This window comes from Acanthopagrus latus, chromosome 1 (genome assembly GCF_904848185.1).
Source record: "Acanthopagrus latus isolate v.2019 chromosome 1, fAcaLat1.1, whole genome shotgun sequence".
Classification (NCBI taxonomy): domain Eukaryota; kingdom Metazoa; phylum Chordata; class Actinopteri; order Spariformes; family Sparidae; genus Acanthopagrus; species Acanthopagrus latus.
In genome coordinates, this window is record NC_051039.1 from 12,828,328 (window position 1) to 12,851,487 (window position 23,160).

The 23,160-nt window shown below is 39.4% G+C and overlaps 3 protein-coding genes across 9 annotated transcripts; 2 read left to right on the forward strand and 1 right to left on the reverse strand.

The window, feature by feature from the left end:
- The first annotated feature begins 623 nt into the window (after positions 1-623).
- LOC119024895 (solute carrier family 22 member 7-like) lies at positions 624-9,763 on the forward strand. Of its 5 annotated transcripts, none has more exons than XM_037108120.1 (11): positions 624-941; positions 5,351-6,290; positions 6,392-6,495; positions 7,082-7,236; positions 7,484-7,652; positions 7,820-7,943; positions 8,030-8,139; positions 8,432-8,646; positions 9,035-9,143; positions 9,322-9,528; positions 9,613-9,740. In XM_037108120.1, the coding sequence occupies exons 2-11, from the start codon at positions 5,910-5,912 to the stop codon at positions 9,650-9,652; spliced, it is 1,614 nt and encodes a 537-aa protein (XP_036964015.1). In that variant the 5' UTR covers positions 624-941; positions 5,351-5,909; the 3' UTR covers positions 9,653-9,740. The 5 variants fall into 5 exon arrangements, with proteins under 5 accessions (XP_036964015.1, XP_036964008.1, XP_036964024.1 ...); XM_037108113.1 differs by lacking the exon at positions 624-941 and adding an exon at positions 1,639-3,032; XM_037108129.1 differs by lacking the exon at positions 624-941 and adding an exon at positions 3,956-4,215 and having other exon boundaries at positions 9,616-9,763.
- A 480-nt stretch (positions 9,764-10,243) lies between these two features.
- On the reverse strand, positions 10,244-15,509 carry LOC119024874 (solute carrier family 22 member 7-like). Of its 3 annotated transcripts, none has more exons than XM_037108081.1 (10): positions 14,864-15,509; positions 14,660-14,763; positions 13,913-14,067; positions 13,498-13,666; positions 13,210-13,333; positions 13,014-13,123; positions 12,189-12,403; positions 10,928-11,036; positions 10,518-10,724; positions 10,244-10,437 (listed from the first exon to the last, which is right to left on the reverse strand). In XM_037108081.1, exons 1-10 carry the CDS (start codon positions 15,242-15,244, stop codon positions 10,398-10,400), a joined length of 1,614 nt encoding a protein of 537 aa, XP_036963976.1. In that variant the 5' UTR covers positions 15,245-15,509; the 3' UTR covers positions 10,244-10,397. The 3 variants fall into 3 exon arrangements, with proteins under 3 accessions (XP_036963976.1, XP_036963968.1, XP_036963959.1); XM_037108073.1 differs by having other exon boundaries at positions 10,245-10,440; positions 14,864-15,507; XM_037108064.1 differs by having other exon boundaries at positions 10,322-10,724.
- A 1,657-nt stretch (positions 15,510-17,166) lies between these two features.
- Positions 17,167-23,019, forward strand: LOC119024865 (solute carrier family 22 member 7-like). The gene is made up of 11 exons (XM_037108052.1): positions 17,167-17,245; positions 17,868-17,922; positions 18,849-19,261; positions 19,377-19,480; positions 19,570-19,724; positions 19,867-20,035; positions 20,672-20,795; positions 20,904-21,013; positions 21,158-21,372; positions 21,484-21,592; positions 21,709-23,019. Exons 1-11 carry the CDS (start codon positions 17,243-17,245, stop codon positions 21,917-21,919), a joined length of 1,668 nt encoding a protein of 555 aa, XP_036963947.1. The 5' UTR covers positions 17,167-17,242; the 3' UTR covers positions 21,920-23,019.
- Positions 23,020-23,160: the final 141 nt, after the last annotated feature.

Below are 23,160 nucleotides of genomic sequence, written 5' to 3' on the forward strand. Positions count from 1 at the left end.
ACGTGACAGCTGCACATCGTTCAGATGATGAAGCGACCATTTTGTCCAGCCCACACATTACTGTAACCTGCTCACCACCTCTACATCCAGCCATATTTCCTGTCCCTTACATAGAGAGTTTGAAGTTGAACAAGACTGTGATCTAGTGATTGAAACCAGCACATCTCCCAGACCAAATCTCATGCAGACACCAACATGTTTTGATGAGTTTGAGAGAAGCTTATACAGCTTTTAATTTTCATGTGCCACTATCAGGCTAGTGCCAAATGTTTGATTATGCATGACAGTGAAAATGCAGTGTGGGTTTCATTCTGTTTGTTGGCGCTCAAAACAGGAATTAGTTATCACCCTTACTGTCCTCTTAATCAGTAGAATGACCATACAAGAGTTGCCTTGACCACTGAATATGTTTATTGTCAACATGGGCAAGTCCACATTTGACACCTTCACAAAAACAACCCTGTTATGGGCTGATGAGTACATGACTGAGTTTGTGAAACAACTAACAGACATATTAAGGAGATTTCATTTGCAGGTATCTGGCAGGCTCCCAAAAGTCCAAACTCCTGTGTGATGATTATGTGTTAATAAAATCTCTGAAAAAAGAATCTCTCTCTCCTAGGTGGAAAGGTCCTTTCCAAGTTCTACTGGTCACACAGATGGCCCTAAAGGTTGAGGGCATAGCAGAATGGATACAGATGCCAGCTGGCTCCTTCATCGGGAGGGCTAAAAGGCTTCTTCTACTGCTGATCAGGCAAGAGGAGGTCAAGGCGACCCTGGAGCTTTAGGTCAGGGGACAGAGCGTGAGGAATCGGACGAGTCTCACGGCTAGTGTGAGGACTTTTGTACTCATTCCAGGGAACAGGATGCCAATCCAGCACCACATAGGGTTTTTGAAAACAAACCGTATCAAGATTACATTCTCGGAACACAGGGAGGATGTAAGATGCACCACACATACACACACACACACTCAACACCAGTTGACAACTCCACACACACAGAGAGAGGCCAGGAGAACACACACTGATACAGAAATGACTGGTAAACATGTTTTGGTCTCATCCCTTCACTGAGATAAGAGAGATGGTGGCAGAGTGGTCTTTGATTGTCTTATTCACAGATACGAAATGAATAGCTGTTTCATCATAACACAGGGGGAGGATGGACACATGGGATATTATTGATCCAAATCTAGTAGAACTGAGACATGCATCCGCAGAATCAACGCGAGGGATTTACGCTCCCAGACGCTCAACAGAGGAGGTACCTGATCTATGGTGCATCACCAAACAGCAGCAGCCAGAAAACCAGATTGAACTAAGTGGTCTTCAAGCTATCTAAGCGAATCTCGAAACATAAAAGCTGTGTTTCCCTTCTCATCAGTTAACCTACAGCACAGAAACCGCACTGCAAAAAAAAAAAAAAAGATTTCTAAGAATGTAAAAAGGCCTAGTTTCTAGAAGATTAGTATTACATTTTTGTCTTAATAGAAAAATAATCTTGTCAGGCATTTTTTTTCCATAAGAAAAATAGTCTTATTCAAGAACCATGTATCTGTCTTTTTCTTTTCCAGCTAATATCAAGCTGGATTTAACCAGTAACAAGTTATGGCAATATTTTGCCGCTGTTTTCCTTATTTTAGGACTAAGACTACTCAATTTCAGAATCTTAAGAAATTAATTCAAGGTTTTTCCATGTATTCACTGTTGTGAATTGTAAAAACATGACAAAAAAAAAGATAACATGGTTTAACATGAGCTTGGGCTGATTTTATATCTCTCCCTGTCTTTACTGTCTGCTACACATTTTCTTTCTATCCCTCACTTGACAAGAGGTGAGAAGCTCTGCAGTAACTTGTCCTTTCCTTGTTGTTAAACAGGTAGCCATGTAGAGATGGGATGCTTTCTGAGCTGTGGAAACATTGGAGAGGCTGGGGAGGATTAACATGGCATCACTCTGTGTAGACAGATGTGCTGCTATTCAGCTCCTCCATGATCATGTTTTATAAACTATGTCATAAACTAAGTCATCTGCATCTCTGAGTCACCAAGTACCACTATGTTTATTGCAGTGCCAAAAGAGTTAACTCAAACAACCATTTCATGGCAGTCTATCAAGTATTTCTCCCGACAAAACACAATATGTCAGTTTTTGAACCCTAAGATAATCATTTCTTCCCCAGTGTTAACTAAATTTCAACTAGACAGGTTTTTGGGTTTGTTTTTTTTTTGCGCTTTGGTGTAGTCGGCTCATTAGCAAATGATTTACCTTTCACAACCGGTCACAGTGACCTGCAGGTAGATGCAATCTCCCAGATGACCCCAAATAAAATACGTCATCTGTGTGAACCTGCAACTGCTAGTAGCAGAGACGGAGCAGGGGCAGAGACGTTATTCAGATGGATATATTTTCAGAGTTAGAGTGTATAGACCCCGTGGCTCTTAATTATAACTAGCCTAACTGTGCTTTGTATTGATAAATCCCCACAGATTTGTAATTGCCCCCTTTTCTCTCAGTCCTGACCCTCTGTCACTTTTGTCTCAACTCTAATATGACCTATATGGCGCAAATGCTCAATCCGTTACTATAGTATAGCATATATATATATATAAAGAGTACTATCATTTTCACTATCAGAGTGACAAGTAGCAAGGTGTAGTCGCACAAGAGGAAAAGAGACACACTGTCGCCTGCGGCATTCCTATAATATTCCTACGATGATCTGTAGCATCCCTGTGGCTGATAACACATCCCCAGGGCAATCCACCTCTGTTAGTAATAAACTTGGTTAAAGTTTGGGTCCTACCACTGTAATAAATTAACAAATAACCTGCTGCCAGTCAGACTTGAAAAGCACATGTTATATCAGCTGAACAGTGACTAACAGTATTTAACAGAGCACAAAAGAGGCTCATTTTCATCTGTAGTGGGAAAATACTGAACATGTGACAAAGAGTGAGAGTCTTTACATCAGGTATCAGGATTCGGTGCAATGTGGGACGCAAAACTCTGGATCCGTATGGACGTGGGTGAGGAGTTTTGTTCTGGATGAGCTGGTTGGGGTTGTTTTGCTTGTTTCTTATGTTACCACCCCCTCTTGGTTTGAAGCCACTTAAGGTATTTGTGTGGAGAGTGTTGATTTCCTTGTGTGAGTGAATGTGCCTGTATGAAAGAAAAAAAAAATACAAGAAGGCTTTTTCTCTCCTGTGTTTCGTTCTGTGTTTCTCAGAAAAGATCTGTGCCTCTATGTGAAATACAGCGTTTATAGTCCCTTATATATTGTTTGGCCGAACAGCTGATTGGTTTGGATGTTGACGGAGCCATGTGACGTTTTATAGAAGCAAGTTGACGTCGAAATCACAGGTCGCCTGTGTAGAGGCCCACTAGTCTGCGGTGTGGCGATGATCAACAGCTGAGGACAGTGTACAGCCTGATCAATGTGTCTGATAAGATTTAGATCGATCAGGGTGTGATGTGTGTGCGCAGCTTTTTTGGACAACCGCGTGGTCTCGTCCGCTGTCCAGTCGAGGCCAGTTCACCTCCAACGAGCCTTTTTTAAAGATTTTATTTTATTTTATTTTATCTATTTATGTATTTATTTTATCGAGGCTTCATTTACACCAAATCCGGCGCTGTATCAAAAACGCAGATTTCCCTCAGTGATTTTAATGAGGGCCGGCATGTTTTACCTCCTGTGGCAGAGGCATGACTGCAGGCCAGTGGCAGGACATGTTTATTTATTCAGCATATACAGCTGCGACGTCTCTGTGTGCCTTAAGTTTCACTTTCACTTCGGTTTGGTCCTTTGCCCCAGGTTTAACACACAGCAGTGATCTCCATCCCTTCCTGGCTGTTGACTGTAATTTTAAACCCGTTGATGAGGGATGGCAATCACTACTAGTACATCTCCGGGGAAGGGGGGGGGGGGGTCGGGTGTTGTCCTAGTCGGAGGGTGGAGCTGTGGGGGGGAAAAAACTGAGGGTCCGAGAGGTGCTGTTGGAATCAAAGGGCAGTCTTCTGCTACTGTACCCGACTCTGGACACATGGCACCAGCAGACTGAGCAAGCCCTGGGAGAAACATGCACCAAAAAATCTCGGTCAATCAATCATATCAGCGCTAATCAGTGATCCCTCCTATGAGGGACCGAGCTGCGATCGTGAAGGAGATAACTTCAGTCAAGTTATTTTTTGTTTCTGCTTTTGGAAGCTCTGGTGAGTTGAATCAACGTTCCTCTGTGGTTTTTGCTTGAGACTGTGAGTAGAACAGACCATTCATGCTGCTGAACTTCAGTGAGAATAGTGAGAAGGTTGTCTCATGTTTCCAGTGCACTTTGGTGCATTTTGTAGCTGATGCTGATCGATAAGATAGTTACGAATTCTGGTCTGAAGTCACCGCATTGCTCAATTCGGAGCGGAGGTCAGCGTGGTCAACTGGTTAGCTCCGCCCACTTTCTCCACAAGAGCACATGGACCTAAAAACATACAATGCCACAACATTGGAAATATAAACATTGCCTGCATATAAAAGAATAAGGATGCATTTTCACACTGACCTGTTAGGTGTATTTAATAAACTACTCAAAGATAAATGTTGAAACTTAAATCAGATGTATAAAGTGCCTTTATTGTATCAACTCTGTACTGATGTGTTCCAGTTATTATTGCGGGGGTCTCTGAAATGATTAATATCATGATATTGATATGACATGAGAAATTAAAAGAGACAAAGTCGAAAGATGTAAATTATAGATTAGATAGTCTAATTACAAGATAAAAATGTAAATTATAAAATAAGAGTCAACAATTTAAAGTGAAAAGTCTTTACATAAAAAAAAAAACTTTTTATGAGAAGAAAGCCAAAGTTAGGTGATAAAATTTCGAAATTATGAGATTAGATCATTAGATAATAAGACACATTTACAAGGCAAAAATCGAAATTATTTGGTAATAAAAATGTAAATTATGAAATTAAGTCATCATTTGAAAACAACATTGACAAGTGTACATTGAAGTCACTTCAAAATTAAAAGCTGACCTACACAATAACTGTACTGTATGTAATTTGTAATATTAATTTAATTCATAGTCGTGCTCTGAGTGTAAAGAATTACAAATGTGTATAGTATAAATAATTTTTTATTTTTTTTTGTTAGAATACCCAAACATATAGTAACTCATGGCAAGTAATTCAATTTCTTTTTGTTAAAACACTTTTTGTTGTGAAACATGGCAATTTATTTCATTGCACTAAAAGTATATTCTTTTTTGTTTTTGGTCGTACATTGTAAAATGCACTAAATGGAGAAAGAAGTTAATGAAAACATACAATTCTGCACTGTTTTTGAAGGTCGGTGTTTTGGAGGACCAGATTTAGTGACCAACTTGGTGGTGGCGAGCCCAGACCAGCGTGGATGTGGTGTGGCCTGACGTAGGACCTGCTGGCAGAGGACATCGGATTTGCTTTATTCATTCACTCTGATGCTAGATAAGAAGATGTAGATACTATTAACTCTACCTGGGTAGTAACAGTAACCAACACTGAACACACCTCAGGACACCAAGAACGGATCTTTTGAAGCTTTCATGACTAAGTCGAAGGAGTTTTTGAGTTTGAGGGTCTCACTCAGAGTGACTTGTTCTTTTATTTTTGTTTATTATTTTTAAAGCACTCAGTATTATTTTATTTTCATACAAACTACAGTACAGGGAATGTTTTGCTTATCGCTGAAGATGCTATAAGACTGTCAACTGTTCAGCCCAGTACCTACTTCCTTTGTGAGTTGTTTAAGGATTACTCCTAAAGGACCTAGACAGATGTTTGTATCTCCTGCCCCACCCAGTTAGGACTTGAGGTGCTACATGATATTTTCTATCATTTCTGCACAGTTGCATCATTTATTTTCAAGATGAAGTTTGACGATATTCTGGAAGAGTTGAATGGCATGGGGAGATTCCAGATAACGACGATCCTGTTGATGATAGCTGCTCGTATGACTTTGCCTTTTCACTATCTGCTGAATAATTTCATAGCGGCTGTTCCCTCTCACCACTGCGACATCACCTCTCTGGATTATGGAGACGCTTTTAGGAATTTATCACATGAAGAGAGACTTATTGTCAGTATTCCAGTTCAGGAGGATGGGACTCTGAGCTCCTGTCAGATGTTTGCAGAGCCTCAGTATCATCTGCTGATAGAATCCTCCAACATCACTGACCTACACACAGTGCCGTGTCAGAATGGATGGATGTACGATAACACCACCTTCGAGTCTACTCTGGCCACAGAGGTGCGTTTAATTTATTTCCATTTACAATGACTTTAGCTTTATCAATCCCAAGTTAACTTTCTTCTTTACTTTTCTGTGTGTTGTCTGTGTTTACGTCATAGTGGGATCTGGTTTGTGATAAGAGAGGACTGAACAAAGCCACGGCCACGATTTTCTTCATTGGCGTCATGCTTGGCGCAGCAGTATTTGGTTATCTGAGTGACAGGTATTCATGCTTTTAACTTTCAGACGTGGTGAAATTAAGCTAATTCATTCTGATTCGATTTACCGTGAAAAAAGAGAAACTTGTACACCGAAATACATTTTTGCTATACTATAATTGTTAGTATTGTTTTAGTTAAGTCTCTGTGCTTTCCTTAAAAACTCTTCTTACTATTATGACACTTACGATGGTGGATAGAAGCTTAATTTGTCCAATGTGCTAACCAAAGAAAAAAGCAAATCTAGGTCTTCTTATTTTTCAAAGTCCCAAGCTAAAACTCAACCATTGACAGACAGATAAGTTGATGGACAGCAAAGTATAACTGTGTTCATCTCCACAGACTGAACCTGAACATATTTCTAACCTTTACCCCAAGCATTAAGTGAACACTACCGCATGATTTTAATATCTCATGAACAGACTATTTTACAGTTTAGACGCTGTATAAGCGGAAATACATTGTTAGATATTATTATTAAGTGTCACTTCACCTGCGATTTTAACGGGATGTTTTATCAAACTGAGTGTTTTTACTCTTTTAATGGAGATCTGACATATTTCATAGATTTATCTGTAATTTGTCCTACAGGTTTGGCAGGAAAAGGGCACTTCTGGTGTCCTATGTGACATCCACCGTCTTTGGATTTACAAGTGCTTTCTCATCCAATTTCATCATGTTTGCTGCCCTGAGGTTCTTTACAGGATTTGGACTCTCTGGAATAGGTTTAATCACTGTGGCCCTTCGTAAGTTTTTTTTTGTCTTGGTATGTGCCTTGAAAAAAATTCAGAAAGCAAGGAAAAAAGTAATGGTAACCTTGCAAACAAATATATAACAAGTTTTTTTTAATAACCTCAGAGTCACTACAGTCACTACAAGCGATGTATGTAGTAAATACATGGTTCATCTAGGTGTGTATATTCCATAAGTTCCATATCAGGTATGTTTTAATCAATTTTATTCAGTATTATTGACTTTTTTTAAATTTTATAGGTGTTGAATGGGTGGACGTTAAGCATCGAAATGCAGTGGGCAATTTATTGGGCCTGGACTGGAGTATTTTTACTGCTCTGCTCCCTGTTGTGGCCTATTTTGTGAATGACTGGAGGTACCTGGTGGCCACAGTAACCTCTCCACTGTGTCTGGGCATTATCTGTTGGTGGTAAGCAAAAACAGATTTCCTGCCTTTTAGTTATTACAGTGTGAAGCTGCCCTTGCATCAGTCAGATGTATTTACCGTGTTTAAAGATGCTTCTTCTCCTTGATAGTATGACTTGTAGTTTTAAAGAAGCAGCCATCTGACTCACGAGTTTACTTGACAAAACACAGGTGGCTCCCTGAGTCTGCCAGATGGCTGATAAGTAACGGAAAGGTGGAGAGTGCTCATTTTTACCTGACCAAGTGTGCAAAAGTCAACGGCAGAGAGCAGTTCATGGCTGACCTAAATCTTGAGGTACACAATTTTACAGAGTCTGATCATTTCTACTAGGTATTGATATCAACTTCCGCTTTGACCAGGGTTTTCTTCTCATTCTCCAGGTACTGTCCAAAGAAATACCTGTGGAAAATGAAAACAGAAAATATTCCTATTTGGACCTCGTGAGGACCCCTAGAATGAGGAGACTGACTCTGCTCACTGGCACTGTGTGGTATATACAGTTCTTTTCTTTTGGTTTTTTTCACAGCTTAGATTTTTTTCCCGTTTTAACAAATCAAATAATGTGTAAACAGTCCATTATCCATATTATAATGAAGAAAGACAGATTGGTTCACCTCAAAGTGTCCTGGAATCAAAACATCGCTGCACTCTATTATCATGGGATATTAATCCACTTACCCACAGCCACCTTGCACAATGATTTAGAGCAGAGGTTGCCAGCCAATCAGAGTCTAGTATCTTTAGGGGCAAATGTGTAACTTCTCCTCTCTTTTTGTTTATAGGTTTGCAGCGGCCTGTACCTATTACGGAATCAGCTTGAATATTGACGGCTTTGGTGTGAACATTTATCTCACACAGTTCATCTACGGCGCAATTGAAGTGCCAGCAGTTGTCTTCGTGTTTTTCAGCTTTGACAAAATTGGTCGAAAGTTAACTCAGGCTGGAACACAGTTCCTGACTGGACTGTGTATACTCTGCAACATGTTTATCCCTCAAAGTAAATGGGCAGTAGTCAAGTGTGTCTCTAGCCACATTTCAACCACACGAACTTCCCCCAAAGACCTGGAAACTCTCCAGTGTACAGTGACTTGATTAAAATCCAGGTACATTAATTTATGCCCCAAAGTACAGGAACTTTAAGGGCTCGCAGTGCTCAGTATTTCTGATTGGCGGTGTACTCACAGCATTTGAATTCTGTCACCATCACTAAAAAAATCTGCAGCTGCAAAAAACAATTTATTTTTTGTTCATTGTGCTTTTACACATTAAAAAGTAAGTAAGGTGACTACTTGCCAAAAGGGTCTTTGAATACAGATATTAACATTTGAATTTTCTAATTTCCTCAACAAAAAGTAAATGAGATGATTTACGATTTCTCTTTTCAGATAAGGGGCCATTTCAGACGACTGTGGGAGCTTTGGGCAAAATGTTCGCAGAGGCAGCTTATGGGAGTGTATTTCTGTACACAACAGAGCTTTACCCCACAGTACTGAGGTCGGTAAACCATCTAAAATATAGTTTAGATTGTATTCCTAGACCCTGCTTAGGCAAGGTTAAGAACATGTTTTATAAATGAGGCTCCGGGTCTTTAGACATCAGGAGGTTGCAGCCATGTCCAGAAACCGATTGCCCCTAAATTTTACAAATTTGTTGTGTTTTTTTGGTTACGCAGGCAAAATGGAGTGGGTTTCTGCTACGTCTTGGGCCAAATCGGTGTGGCTGTGTCTCCCATTATTAGCCTTCTTGATGAAGTGTGGGGCCGTTTACCCAGTATTGTTTTCATCTTGTTGGCTTTTGCTGCTGGGCTGTCGACTTTGCTTCTCAGGGAGACACGAAACGTCCGTCTGCCAGAGACTATTGAGGATGTGGAACAGACAAGGTACTGGTCTTTGTTTTTGATTGCCTCCAAACATTTAAATGAGAGATATGTTATAAGATAAAGATGTTTTTTTGTGTGTTTCAGAAGACCAGTCTCCACACCTGAGGAGAAATCTCAACTCTGAATTTTGTTATTTTGTACATGAGCAGGACAGCTATTTTTATGTCCGTATGTGTGTATAAAGCTGAATAAACATCATAATGTGTGGGTGATGTGGCCTTTCATGGTTTTATTGTGATAGGACAAGAAAGAGTGACAGGAAGTGGAGAGAGAGAGAGAGAGGGAGATTTTGGTTGACATGCAGTAAAGAGTTTCAGGATGGATTCAAACCCTTTGTACCCTCTGTACATGGGGGACATGCCCTAGAAATCAAGCTACAGCACACTTTAAAATGTGAAATATTCAAACATGTATGTCAGCCCTGTAGTGTCTGTTGAACTGGCAAAGAGGGTCAGCTGAGGGTCTGACACAGGGCTTCTCCAGTTGTAGAAGTGCCACTAGCAGCAGTAATAGTACAAGTAATAGCAGAGGTATAATGTAGTAATGTAGTAAAAATAGTAGCGGAGTGTGAATGCTTCAACATGTAATAGCATCTTTTACCAAACACTGATTGATGATAATTATGTTTACATGACTGGATTAAACAGTGGAAGAGGTGCAAACGGGAAATTTCCTCTTGTTACTGAAGGGCAACACAATAATCAGCCATAAATCAAAATTTGTCGTCACATTTATTGAAAAAGTTATACATGTTGTACATATTTGAGTTACACTTGCATGTCCAGTCTTTTGTTGTCTAAACACATTACTACTACTTATATTTCCTGCAGCTCAACTCATAAGCCTTTTGGTTGAATTAAAGACAAAACTCAGGATGGAGATTTCTCCTCAGTAGTAGAGATTGACCTTCTTCTGAAAGACAAAAGACATCTTCATGTTATACCATAAGTCTCGTTTGACTGGATGCAAATCGAATTAAAGCCAAGTACCTTGTCTGTTCGACGTCCTCAATGGTCTCTGGCAGGCGGACGTTTTTTGTCTCAGGAAGAAAAGAAGCTGACAGTGCACCAGCAAAAGTCACAAGGGTGAAAATAGTGCTTGGTAATTTGCCCCACACTTCTTCAAGAAGCTGGATCAGGGGAGACAAAGCCACACCTATCCGGGCCAGGAAGGAGCAGTAACCCATTCCATTTTGCCTGTGGTACCAAAAATATAACATCACATTAACATTTAAGAAATAAGCATCTCCAGGAAAGAACCGCAACTCTTTTGTTTTCTCTGTATAAAGACCCGCTCAGTGTGTTCAGTTAGATGTGTCTTCTTGGGAAAAGTCCTCTGTATAGATGTTGATTGTAAATGTGCACTATCAAAGTATTAGTTGTTATATTAGTTTACCGACCTCATCACTGTGGGGTAAAGCTCAGTTGTGTACAGATATAGAGCCGTAAAAGCTGCCTCTGCCAACATTTTGCCCAAAGCTCCCACAGCTGTGCGAAACACCCCATTATCTGAAAAACAAAAAAGTTGCATGAGGACATTTTAACTCAAATCATAGTGTCTATATGTAAAACCCCTATGTGTAAAGGTAGTTTTTAACTTACCAGTTGTTGTTTTTTTAAGACATCAAAAAGTTTTTAGCTGACAGGTGCCAGAAGCTGATCTTGTTCCCTCAGTCCTGTCAAGTTTATAGCTAAGGCTTTTTGTATTTGTGCTTAAATGTGCCATGATGTTTGCTATGAGCATGGAAATGCTTAAAATGACTGAAAGCAGCCTCTCTGATTGTTGAAGCGGGGTGCATGCACGTTTTGAACCCATCTATGTGGGCACATCTTGCCCTTCAAATATGAGCTTTTTTACAAAGGATAAGTACTGCACCTTTGACCTCAGACAAGGTTTTTGTTGGTCTGTGGCGCAGTCGCTTTCAGCTGCCTCAAGATAGCAACGCGGCATCAATGTTTCTGACCGCACCTCTCATCGAGACCAACACATACAGGGGTGCACAGATGGGCACAAGTGCTTTTGATACTTGCATAGTGTGCACTGGGTGTGAAAATGACAACTGCATCAGTCTGAAACTAACAAAGACATTTGCCCCAGGTGTGAGATAGGGCCCTTACTGTTTCTAAAAGCCACATGTTTATGCAAGGCACCTGGAACTTTTAGTCTGAGAAACTACTTTTCAGTTAACTAAAAGGTTGCACTGTGGTCCAAAGACATGCATGGTTTAGCTCAATGAGTCGTCTGACGGCTGTTTTCACTTCATTTTGGTGCACAACTATACAAAAACGATGCCCTGGATTCAGTCTTGGGTCCATCTATCATATTCTTTCTTCTGTCATGGCATGTTGATGTGTCGAAGCACAATGAACCAAAACTGAACTGGCATGTGGCTGCAGATTTTGTAGAGGTGTTAACTGAAATAAATGCTACCCTTACTTGACCACCTTACTTGCTGATCACAAATGTTCAGCACTGCCCGAAAGTTCCAGTGCTACTCCCGAAAGTACTACTTGAGTAGGAAGATGTGGGGGGGTTAAAATACAACTTGATTAAGACTCTGGACCCTGCAGTGGAAACACCCTGAGCTACTCTAAAGGTCCCTGGAGAAAGGTCCTACAGTGGAAACACAGCTTATGAGCCACACACTGGAGCTGATTTACCTTGTGGGATGAAGATGTTGCAGAGTACACAAAGTCCAGTCAGAACGAGAGATCCAGCTTGACTGAACCTTCGGCCAATTTTTTTCACAGTGAAATAGATCAAGGCTTTTCCTGGCACTTCAATTGTGCCGAAGATGAACTGTGTGAGATAAATGTTCACCCCAAAGCCTTCAATATTCAAGCTGAGTCCGTAATATGTACAGGCCACTGCAAACCTGTAAACAAAATTAAAGTTTTTGTTTTTATTTTCAGTTAAAGATTCATCCCATGAGATCAGTTGGGTAAGTGGGTTCAGTACTATCATGTGATAATACAGTGTTGCACATTACCGGTAATCTAGAGTAGTAGTTAAAAACTTATAAACTGTATTGTTTCTAGTTTTTGCCTAATTTGACAAAAAGTACTCGTCAAATTAGGCAAAAATTATAAACAATACAGTCTTTATAAAACAGCAAACAAAGACAATCATAATCATCAATCATCAATAAACACATTTTCGATTTTTTTTCTTACACAAAGGTTTGACTCATATACAGTAACAAAAAAGCTTAGGTTTCTTTTTGGCTTTCTTTTTAGCCTAATTTGATACAAAGTGTGGCTTATTGCATCATACGAGTGTAAAATAAAATGCCAAACCAATTTAAGGAAATCTTGAAGTGTATAATCATACTGTCTCACTCAATGGTAATTTACTACTGCCACACAGAGGAGTTCATACTGTCATCCTGTTCTTAGGTTGAGTGAGTGATATGAAGCAGATGGATTGTACAGATGATATTTTATATGTATGATAGTATATAAAACAAAGAAATCTACTATATTTACCACACAATTCCAGTAAGTAGAGCCAGTCTCCTCATTCTGGGGGTCCTCACAAGGTCCAAAAATGAATATTTTTTGTTTTCATTTTCAGCAACTATTACTTTGGACAGAACCTGCAGAGGAAAAGGAAACTTTGGTCTGAATGGAAGTTGATATAAATAACTTACTAAAAGTGGTCAGACTGTGTACATTTTTGTACCTCAGGCTTTAGGTCAGCCATGAACTGCTCTCTGCCGTTGACTTTTGCACACTTGGTCAGGTAAAAATGAGCACTCTCCACCTTTCCGTTACTTATCAGCCATCTGGCAGACTCAGGGAGCCACCTGTGTTTTTTCATGCAAACTCATGAGTCAGACGGCTGCTTCCTTAAAATTCATAGTCATACTATCAAGGAGAAGAAGCATCACACACCATAAATACATCTGGCTGATGCTAGGGCAGTTTCATACCTTAAAAACTGAACAATCAATTGTTAATTCTTCCTTACCATAAACATATAATGGCAAGGCACATTGGACAGGTTACAGTGGCGGTCAGGTACCTCCAGTCATTCACACAATAGGCCACAAGAGAAAATAAAGCAGTAGAAATACTCCAGTCTATGCTCATTAAAATACCCACTGCAGTGCGATGCTTAATGTCCACCCATTCGACACCTATGAAAAATCAGCAATAACAGATATCTGTTTCAATCTTCCTACAAAAACATCACATTAACAAGAACAAGTCATTTCTTTATTTAAGTTAAAACACAATATACTGGCAAAGAAGAAGATTGTGTCACCTCAACTTAACTTTACAAGTGAATTTTATTTTGCTAAATTTCCCATCGTTTTAGTGACTTTTTTTCTCCTTCATTTTACTGAATTTCTTTAAGAAAAAGACTGGCATATAAAACTCACTAAGGACCACGGTGACCATACTTGATCCGGAAAGTCCCAGTCCCGTAAAGAATCTCATGACAGCAAACATTGTGAAATTAGATGAGAAAGTACTTGTAAATCCAAAGACGGTGGATGTCACATAGGACACCAGAAGTGCTTTTTTCCTGCCAAACCTGTAAGACAAATTATAGGTAAATCTATGGAATAGGTCATATAATTTATATGTCATATCATTTATAGTTTGATTTAAAAAAAAAAAAAAAAAGGTCAGAAGAAGGTGCAATGATACTTGATATTAACATATAACAATATAATCCTGCTTATACCGTTTCTACACTATGTAAAGTAGTCTGATCATGAGATATTAAAAGCATGCGTTAGGTTTTTACTTCATGGTTGGGGTTAAGGTTAGAAATATGTTCAGGTTCAGTCTGTGGAGATGAACCACTGTTAAACTTTGCTGTTGCTTATTTTCGGTCAGCTGAGTTTTAACTTTGGACTTTCCAAGTAAGAAGAACTACATTTGCTTCTTTCTTTAGTGCATCTACAATTTTGAGCACACTTGACAGACTAAGCTCCTCTATTTATAAACACACTGTCTGCAGACTTAGCAGATTTTTAAAGACCTAACCAAAGTAAAGTAAGACTATATTGACAACGATTATACTATTACTATTAAATACAAACACATCAGTGTTATTTAATGTACCATGTACCCAAAGGTTGGAATGTGTTTAAGAGTCTGAAAGTTAAAGGCATGAATACCTGTCACTCAGATAACCAAATACTGCTGCTCCAAGCATGACCCCAATGAAGAAGATAGTAGCCAATGTTTTATTCAGTCTTCTCTTATCGCAAACCAGATCCCACTGTGACGTAAACACAGACAACACACAGAAAAGTAAAGAATTAAGTGGTTAACTTGGGATTAATATAGCTAAAGTCATTGTAAATGGAAATTAAACTCACCTCTGTGGCCAGAGTAGACTTGAAGGTGGTGTTATCGTACATCCATCCATTCTGACACGGCACTGTGGGTAGGTCAGTGATGTTGGAGGATTCTATCAGCAGATGATACTGAGGCTCTGCAAACATCTGACAGGAGCTCAGAGTCCCATCCTCCTGAACTGGAATACTGACAATAAGTCTCTCTTCGTGTGATAAATTCCTAAAAGCGTCTCCATAATCCAGAGAGGTGATGTCGCAGTGGTGAGAGGGAACAGCCGCTATGAAATTATTCAGCAGATAGTGAAAAGGCAAAGTCATACGGGCAGCCGTCATCAACAGGATCGTCATTATTTGGAATCTTCCAAAGCCTGTCACCTCTGCCAGGATATCGTCAAACTTCATATTGAAAATGAATGATGCAACCTCGCAGAAGTTATAAAAAAAAAATCACAGAGCACAAAATATGAAAAGGAGCCACTTTTGTGCTCTGTTACATACTGTTGGTCAGTGGTAAGCTGAGAGAATATGTGCATTTGTAGTCTGACAAGCAGTACGTTATTTGTTAATTTATAACAGGGGATGACGCAAACTTTAACCCAACTTAATATTAACTCTAACCCCCGATCTGCAGTCAGAGGTGGTTTGCTCTGGGGCTGTATTTGCAGACGCGGGGATGCTTAGTATCATCATAGAAATATTATAGCGAATGATGGACAGGGAAAGTCACAGGCAACAGTGTTTCTCTTCTTACTCTTCTGTGACCTTGCTAGCAAAGGACTGAGCATTTGCACCATATAGTTCAGATCATATTGGGGTCACCTGGTTAACAAGGGTGATTGCATTTGCCCTCAAATCACTTACATCTTGATGTATTTTACAACAAAAATAAATCATTTGCTAATGAGCCCACTACACCACAGTGCAAAAAAGCCTGTCTAGTTAAAATTTTGTTAATGCTGACACAGAAATGATTGTCTTAGGGTTCAAAAACTGACATCTCATGTTTTCTTGTGAGAAATATTTGATGGACTACCATGAAATGGTTGTTTGAGCCAACAGTATTGGCATGGCAATCAACATTGTTGTACTTGTTAGAACTTGTTTTGGTACGTTCATAGTGCAGGACAGGCAACTTCAGATGAGCTACACACATTCGATTGAGACCCTCAAACTCAAATACTCTTTCGACTTAGGAGTCATGACTACCCAGGTAGAGTTAGTAGTATCTACATTTTCTTATCTGGGATCAGAGTGAATGAATCAAGTAAATCTGACGTCCTCTGCCTGCAGGTCCTACGTCAGGCCACACCACATCCACGACTGTCCACAGTCTTGCTGGTCTGGGCTCGCCACCACTAAGTCCGTCGGTAAATCTGGTCCTTCAAAACACCGACCTTCAAAATTTGTGCAGAATTGTATGTTTTCATCAACTTCTTTCTCCATTAAGTGTATCTTAAAATGTACAACCAAAAACTATGGATATACTGTTAATGCAATTAAATAAATTGCCATGATTCACAACAGTAACTATTTTAACAAAATAAAATGAATTACTTGCAATGAGTTACTACATGTTCAGGTATTCTAACAAACAAATGTATTATTTATATTTTTACACCTCCTTTACTCCTTTTTAACTCTTACATACACATTTGGAATACTTTACACTTAGAACACAACTATGAATTATATTATCGTTACAAATTCAATTAAGATGTGCATTTCACAACCAGAAAAAAAACTAAATCCCCATATAGCTATACTACAAACTATTACAAACTAATGTGAGTCAATTACACTAAAAACCCAGTGGTTTAAAGTCAGCAGAGTATGTGAACTACTCCTTTAATGTATCACCATAATATGTGCTGCTCTGCTTAAGTACCCCTGGCTTAACATGTCTTAATAACAAATGTAACCTTCAGGAGAGAACTATTATTATTATTATTATTATTATTATTATTATTATTATTATTATTATTATTATTATTATTATTATTATTATTATTTGAACAGGGACAGTGCACAATAAAACATTAAGAGAACTCAGTATTGCATTGTGGGTGATAAGTAATGTCCTAGTCCACCTCCTCTGTTCAAAGGCGGTCGTTCAAGTTCAACATAGATGTATTCCTTCACTCCTTTCTACTTTCAAACCATCTGTCTTCTCTGGCCAAGATGTTGACAATGTTGTCCTCTAAAGAATGATTTTTCTACTTCAGATTTAAGGTCGTCTGTTTAACAACATAGAAGGGAAAAGTTACTGCAGAGCGTCTCATCTCTGGCCTTCTTTTCATGTGATTACAGCATACCTGGCGCTCAAGAGCAAGAAAACTTTAGCCACTGACAACAAAGAGTCTGTTTATTGATGCAAGCAGAGTATTGTCACAGAATTAAGACATGGTAAGAATGTAGAATATCTTGGGAAAAAGTTTGCAGCTTGAGAATTGTGAATGAATTTTCTATATTATCAAGAAACTGGTGCCATCTTGTGTTTTCCATGTGTAAAAGTTGCAATAAGTGCATCCGTCAAGACACACTTCTTGAGTGTGTCAGCACGAAATATAATAGCAGCAATCTGAAGAGATTCAAATCCAGTCACAGGCCACAATAATAATTCCACCATTGAAGAAATGTACTTTCTATTTTGTTTTGGAAGATAAAATGCAGGCAGCATCATTGGTCAAGCTCTGTGTAATTTTCAACATTGTCTCCTGTTCATAACGATCAAGGTGTCTTGTATCCATTAAGAAATCAGCTAAAATGTGTCTGGATCTGGTGTGAACATTTATCAATTGCGCAATGAAAATTCTAGCAAAAACCTTCATCTATATAACTTTGGACAAAATAGTTAGAAGGTCAAATCAGGCTGGAGCACACGTTCAGACTGGGACTGTATAATTTGCTACATGTTTAATTCTACACGGTAGATGATCATTTTACCCTTGTACCTTTCGCAGTACATGTGCCACTCCCTAAAGATGTCTTACATAATTTTTTTCTTAAATCTTTTTGTCTGACCCAGGACCAGTTTTCCTTGGGGGACCCCTCAACAACCGACTCCTGGGGTCACCATAATGGTAGGTTATCTTCAATGGTAAAATGGAGGATATATTTTTCCAATTTACAAATGATACCCATGTCCAATATTATGTTTACTGAATTATCTATAAGCTTATATAAGCTGCTTCATTAAAACAAATCCCTGACTGGTTTGAATGTGTCTTTGTTTATTAATCATAAATGCTAAAGAAAAGCAACAATTCTTTACATTTAAAGGTAGGGAAGGCAAATGTGGGGAAAGGTAGTTGAAAGTTGAGTCTCATTCCCAGGTTGTCAAAAAACAACACATTGGGTCAATATACGGCCCAAAATTCTAACCCAAAGCATCAGTATTTGATGGCTGGGAATTCTTCAGAATCACCTTCCATAACTTTAAGAAACTGGAACCAGCAAATATTTTATATGGTTTGCTTCAAAAGTAAAAGAAAAAATTAACCAATTACCAAATAAGTTGGTGTTTTTTTGGTTTGTGTAACTCACTGTAATCAACTAATGGTTGCAGCTCTAATCGGCAGTGACATTCTCCATATGAATATCACAGAAACAACAAAACGTGAACGAAAAAATACATTTTTCCAATAAACTATTTTAAAAACAGATGTAAACAGAATATGCATCACACTGCAGTTGATTCATGGCTACTTTTTGTGCTGTAATGTGATACAAAGATGATATTTTTTAAATGAGGTGAACTAAAATGACGACTCATGTCACAAACAGAGAATCCTGCGCTAACTTTTACCACACTTTCATGCTGCTTCACATTCAAATAAAAGTTATTTTAGTGGTTAGGTGTAGTAAAATATTCACCAATTTCAGCTGTTAATATTCAGCCCCTGAAATGCCAACGGTTGCCTTGTGCAGGTCTCACAGTCAGATTTGCCATCTGTTTGTTTGTGGTATACGTGAGTGAAGACAGAGGAATTGTTTTTTCAATTTCAAGGAAAGACATTCAGCACATACTGGGAGGCCACAATGAAGTTCGAGAACGTGCTCGCCGATATTAATGGATTTGGAAGATTTCAGATAATGATTATTGTCATCAGCTTCATCGGGCGCTTCACTCTGCCCTGCCACTTCATGCTAAACAACTTTGTGGCGGCTGTTCCCTCCCACCACTGCGACATCAGCTCTATGGATGACGGGGGTCTTTTTGGGAATTTGTCCCACGAAGAGAGGCTTATTGTCAGTATTCCAGTCCAGAGGGATGGAACTCCAAGCTCCTGTCAGATGTTTGCAGGGCCTCAATATCATCTGCTGCTCAACTCCTCCAACATCTCTGAGCTACCGACCGTGCCGTGCCAGACCGGATGGGTGTACGATAACACCACCTTCAAGTCTACGCTGACCTCAGAGGTGAGCTAAATTTCTTATCATTTGTAAGACAAAAGAGTCAAATGAACTTGTTCACCATCATGACCACATGTCATAGAGAAGTCACTCTTGATCTCTTTATTGTTTTTTGTACCAGTGGGACCTGGTGTGTGACAGACGAGGGAAAAACAAAGCAACTGCTACCATCTTCTTTATCGGAGTGATGTTTGGAGCCATGACCTTTGGGAGTCTGAGTGACAGGTTTTTAACACTCTGCTTATAGCTTTGATTAAAAACTCTCAACTTCAAACAATCAAAACAAACATTTAGAGACTCTTGACTCTCTATAGGTTTGGCCGAAGGATCATGCTGCTGGTGTCGTATGTGTCAGGGATGCTTTTTGCTGTTGTAAGCGCCTTTTCTACAACCTACGTGATGTTTGCCGTGCTGAGGTTCTTCACGGGGTTTTGTATCACTGGCATCGTCATTGTCTCATCAGTCCTCAGTAATTATATATTTTATTTTACAAACTGCTGCCTCAGAAGGCTACCTAATGTAGGCCTACAGAGAATCAAACAAGATTTCAACTGTTTATCAATTTTTTGAGTGTTGATCCTCGCAGTCGTTGACGTGTTTGTCCTCTGCAGGCGTGGAGTGGGTGGACATCGAGCACAGGAAACTGGTGGGAGTGATCGACAGCTTATCCTGGACATTTGGAAACACAGTTTTTGCACTTATTGCCTACTTTGTTAATGACTGGCGGTGGCTAATTGTGAGCGTCACCTCACCTCTAATCTTGGCCATCATCACATGGAGGTACGACTCAAGTGGGCAACAACACAGGCCCAGTTGTGAGGGACTGCTTAATACAGGGATGCTTCAGTTGAGGCCCGTAGGTCAAACTCGGCCTGCCAAATGGTTTGATAATGGTCCACCAGATGTCCTGCTTAAAAAAAAAAAAAAAAACATAATCTCAATGAGTTCCCTGTTGCTGTTTAATTATTCATATTTTTTTTATAAGCCAGCATGGCTTTTGGAAGTGAGTCAATTAAGGACTGAACTTTGGATCCTGGTGATCAGAGAATGTGTCCTGAACTGAGATGAAGCACTGTCTAAAAAGAGTGCACAGTCTGCGCTATTTTTTTTTAAATTTTATTTTCTACATGTTGCCTTAAAGGAAGGACACCACTATGACTCATTAAAGTCTTCTGACTCTGTATTATTATTATTAAGTTTACAGAAGATGGCAAGAGTTATGGAAATGGACTCTGGTGGGTCATATTGCCAGGTGAATCTGTTCAGAGCACCTGCATTTTTGAAATGAAAATATCAATATTTGGTGCCAGTGTATCAGCGTTTGTATCGCAAGAGGATATGTTTTTTTTTTAAAAGTAAACATGCAATGGAATTCATTACCATCAAGAATACAGACTGTTTTTACTTTACAATCAGGTGGATGCCAGAATCTGCAAGGTGGCTCATTGCCAATGGAAAGCTGGAGCAAGCTCAGATGTATCTGAAGAAATGCGCCAAAATGAACCAAGCAGAGAAGTCTGTTGATAAACTCAAGACAGAGGTTAGCTTACATTCCAGATGACTCTTGGGTCCAGAAAACTAACGATGAGTTATGTGACTTATAATCAACACATTGTTTAAAGATTAATTCTTATTTGCATTCTTTCAGGTGTTATCAACCATTGTTGTGACTGAGAAAAGAGATCGGGCCTATTCATACCTCGATCTCATGCGCACACCCAAAATGAGGAAACTGGCCCTGTGCACTGGCACAGTGTGGTCTGTATTCCCAATGTGACTGTGCTCGAGCATTTTAGATTGTAAAATATCTTGTGTTTCGATCATTGAGTCAGTTTACCAGATGATCCAGATGAAAAGTCCTGACTGGATCTATTGTATCCACCCTCTCCACTTTTCCTCCAGGTTTTGTGTGGCAACCACATTTTATGGCATCAGCTTCAACATCACAGGCTTTGGGCTCAACATCTATCTCACACAGTTTACCTACGCTTTGATTGAGCTCCCAGCCAAGGTGTCTGTTTACTTCTTACTGGATAAGATCGGCAGACGATCCACTGAGGTGGGAGCTCTGCTGTTGGCTGCCATCTCTCTTGGAATCAACATTGTGGTACCTAAAGGTAAACAGCTGTTAACAGCAATTCCACATGGGAATATATAGAATTAAGAAGAGTATTTTCATTATTGGACAATAAGAAGTCACCCCTCAGTTACTGGTGTCCTGTTTTCAGACATGTCTGTTGTCAGAACTGTGGTAGCCGTCATTGGAAAAGGGTTTTCTTCAGCGTCCTTTGGAACTATCGTGCTCTACAGTTCTGAGCTCTATCCCACTGTAGTGAGGTAACACTGCATGCCATCCCTTCTATCCTTGCTGTTTTATCCTGTCTCTCCTAAAAGTAATAAAACTCCTCTCTGAGAGCCCTGAAGTGAGTACACGAATGAATGTTTGTCTTTAGGCAGAATGGTATGGGCTACAATTCCTTCATGGCTCGACTTGGCGTAGCCGTGGCTCCGATGATCCTCCTGCTGGACGAGGTGTGGAAGGACCTGCCTCAGGTCGTCCTGTGCTCTGCAGCTGTACTGGGGGGATTAGTGGCAAGGACGCTGGCAGAGACTCGCAAGCGGTGCCTCCCAGAGACCATAGAGGATGTTGAAGAGCATTGGTAGTGTAAACAGTTCCTGGCATCAGTGTGTGTTCAGTCATGTGGTTATTTCAAGTACTTCAGTTTGTGTCTGTTATTTGATCTGAGTATTGGTTAGTTTGAAGGATTTTTAAACTGTAAGGAACACTGTGCTCTTTCAGTAACACAGAAGTTTGTAAATAGTAAAACAGACTTTCAGTAAATAAGACCTAGGATAACATAATGCTTTATTAGTGCCACAACAGGGAAGTTAATATTGTTACAGGAACAAAGGGGATAGCAAATGGTGGTATAAGACAGTGGTTCCCTACCTTTTATTTTACCCTGTATAACAGACCACATGGTGCCTCATGGTCCAAATGCAGACCTTTGATCATTCTGTCAGTAGTTTGATCATTTGCCGTTAGTTATGACTGTTGTTTGTCCAAAAAATATTTGTGAGTATTTCTGAGAAAACTTTTTTTTTTTTAAAGTGCATTGTTTTAACTTTAAATTCTGAGCTTTACAGGTAAAATAGTCTCATAATCTGGCACTTTTGTTCAAATCTCGCCCTTCCAAAAGAAGTAGTTGGACAGACCAGCTTTCCAGTTGTATTTATGATAACTCGCAAACTTTTGTCAGAGGTTACAGTCAGTACATCTATGAGTATTTTAGCCTCAAGAGTGATGTTTTCTTTCAAGACAGTATATTTTTTTTATTTTCTGTCCCTTTGAATGCAACACTATCCAGTGTTACAAAATCCAAGAAAAATGTAAACACAATTTTGTACAGCAGTGAAGTTTTTCTCTTTCAACCACTTTTATCTTGTGATCTTTCAAGAGGGAACCTCCATTTTTAGTCCAACTGTGTACAATATGAGCTATTGTGATAAAGTAGTGTTTTAGAGAAAAGTGCTTCCGACCTGATTTCATTACCTGCCAAACTTGAACCAGAACACACTGTAAATTGTTTATCTGTACAATGTGTCATATACTGAGCTCCATGTTGGGCATTGTATAAAACTTGGGTTGAACTCTAACAAATTGACTGCTGAGAATCAAAGAACTACTCGAATGACGCACATAACTCCATCAGGGCCAACGGCCCCCACAATTCAATCAATATGAAATAAAACACTGAAAACCACTATGTCCAGATTTTCATTTGGATCTGCCTAAAATTGTACTCACTTTTAGATATGAGTCACCTAAACACAAAAGATTGCATTAATAGCTGGGACATTTTTGAAAATGTTGAGAAACACTTCACTTTGCAGTGGTATACAAA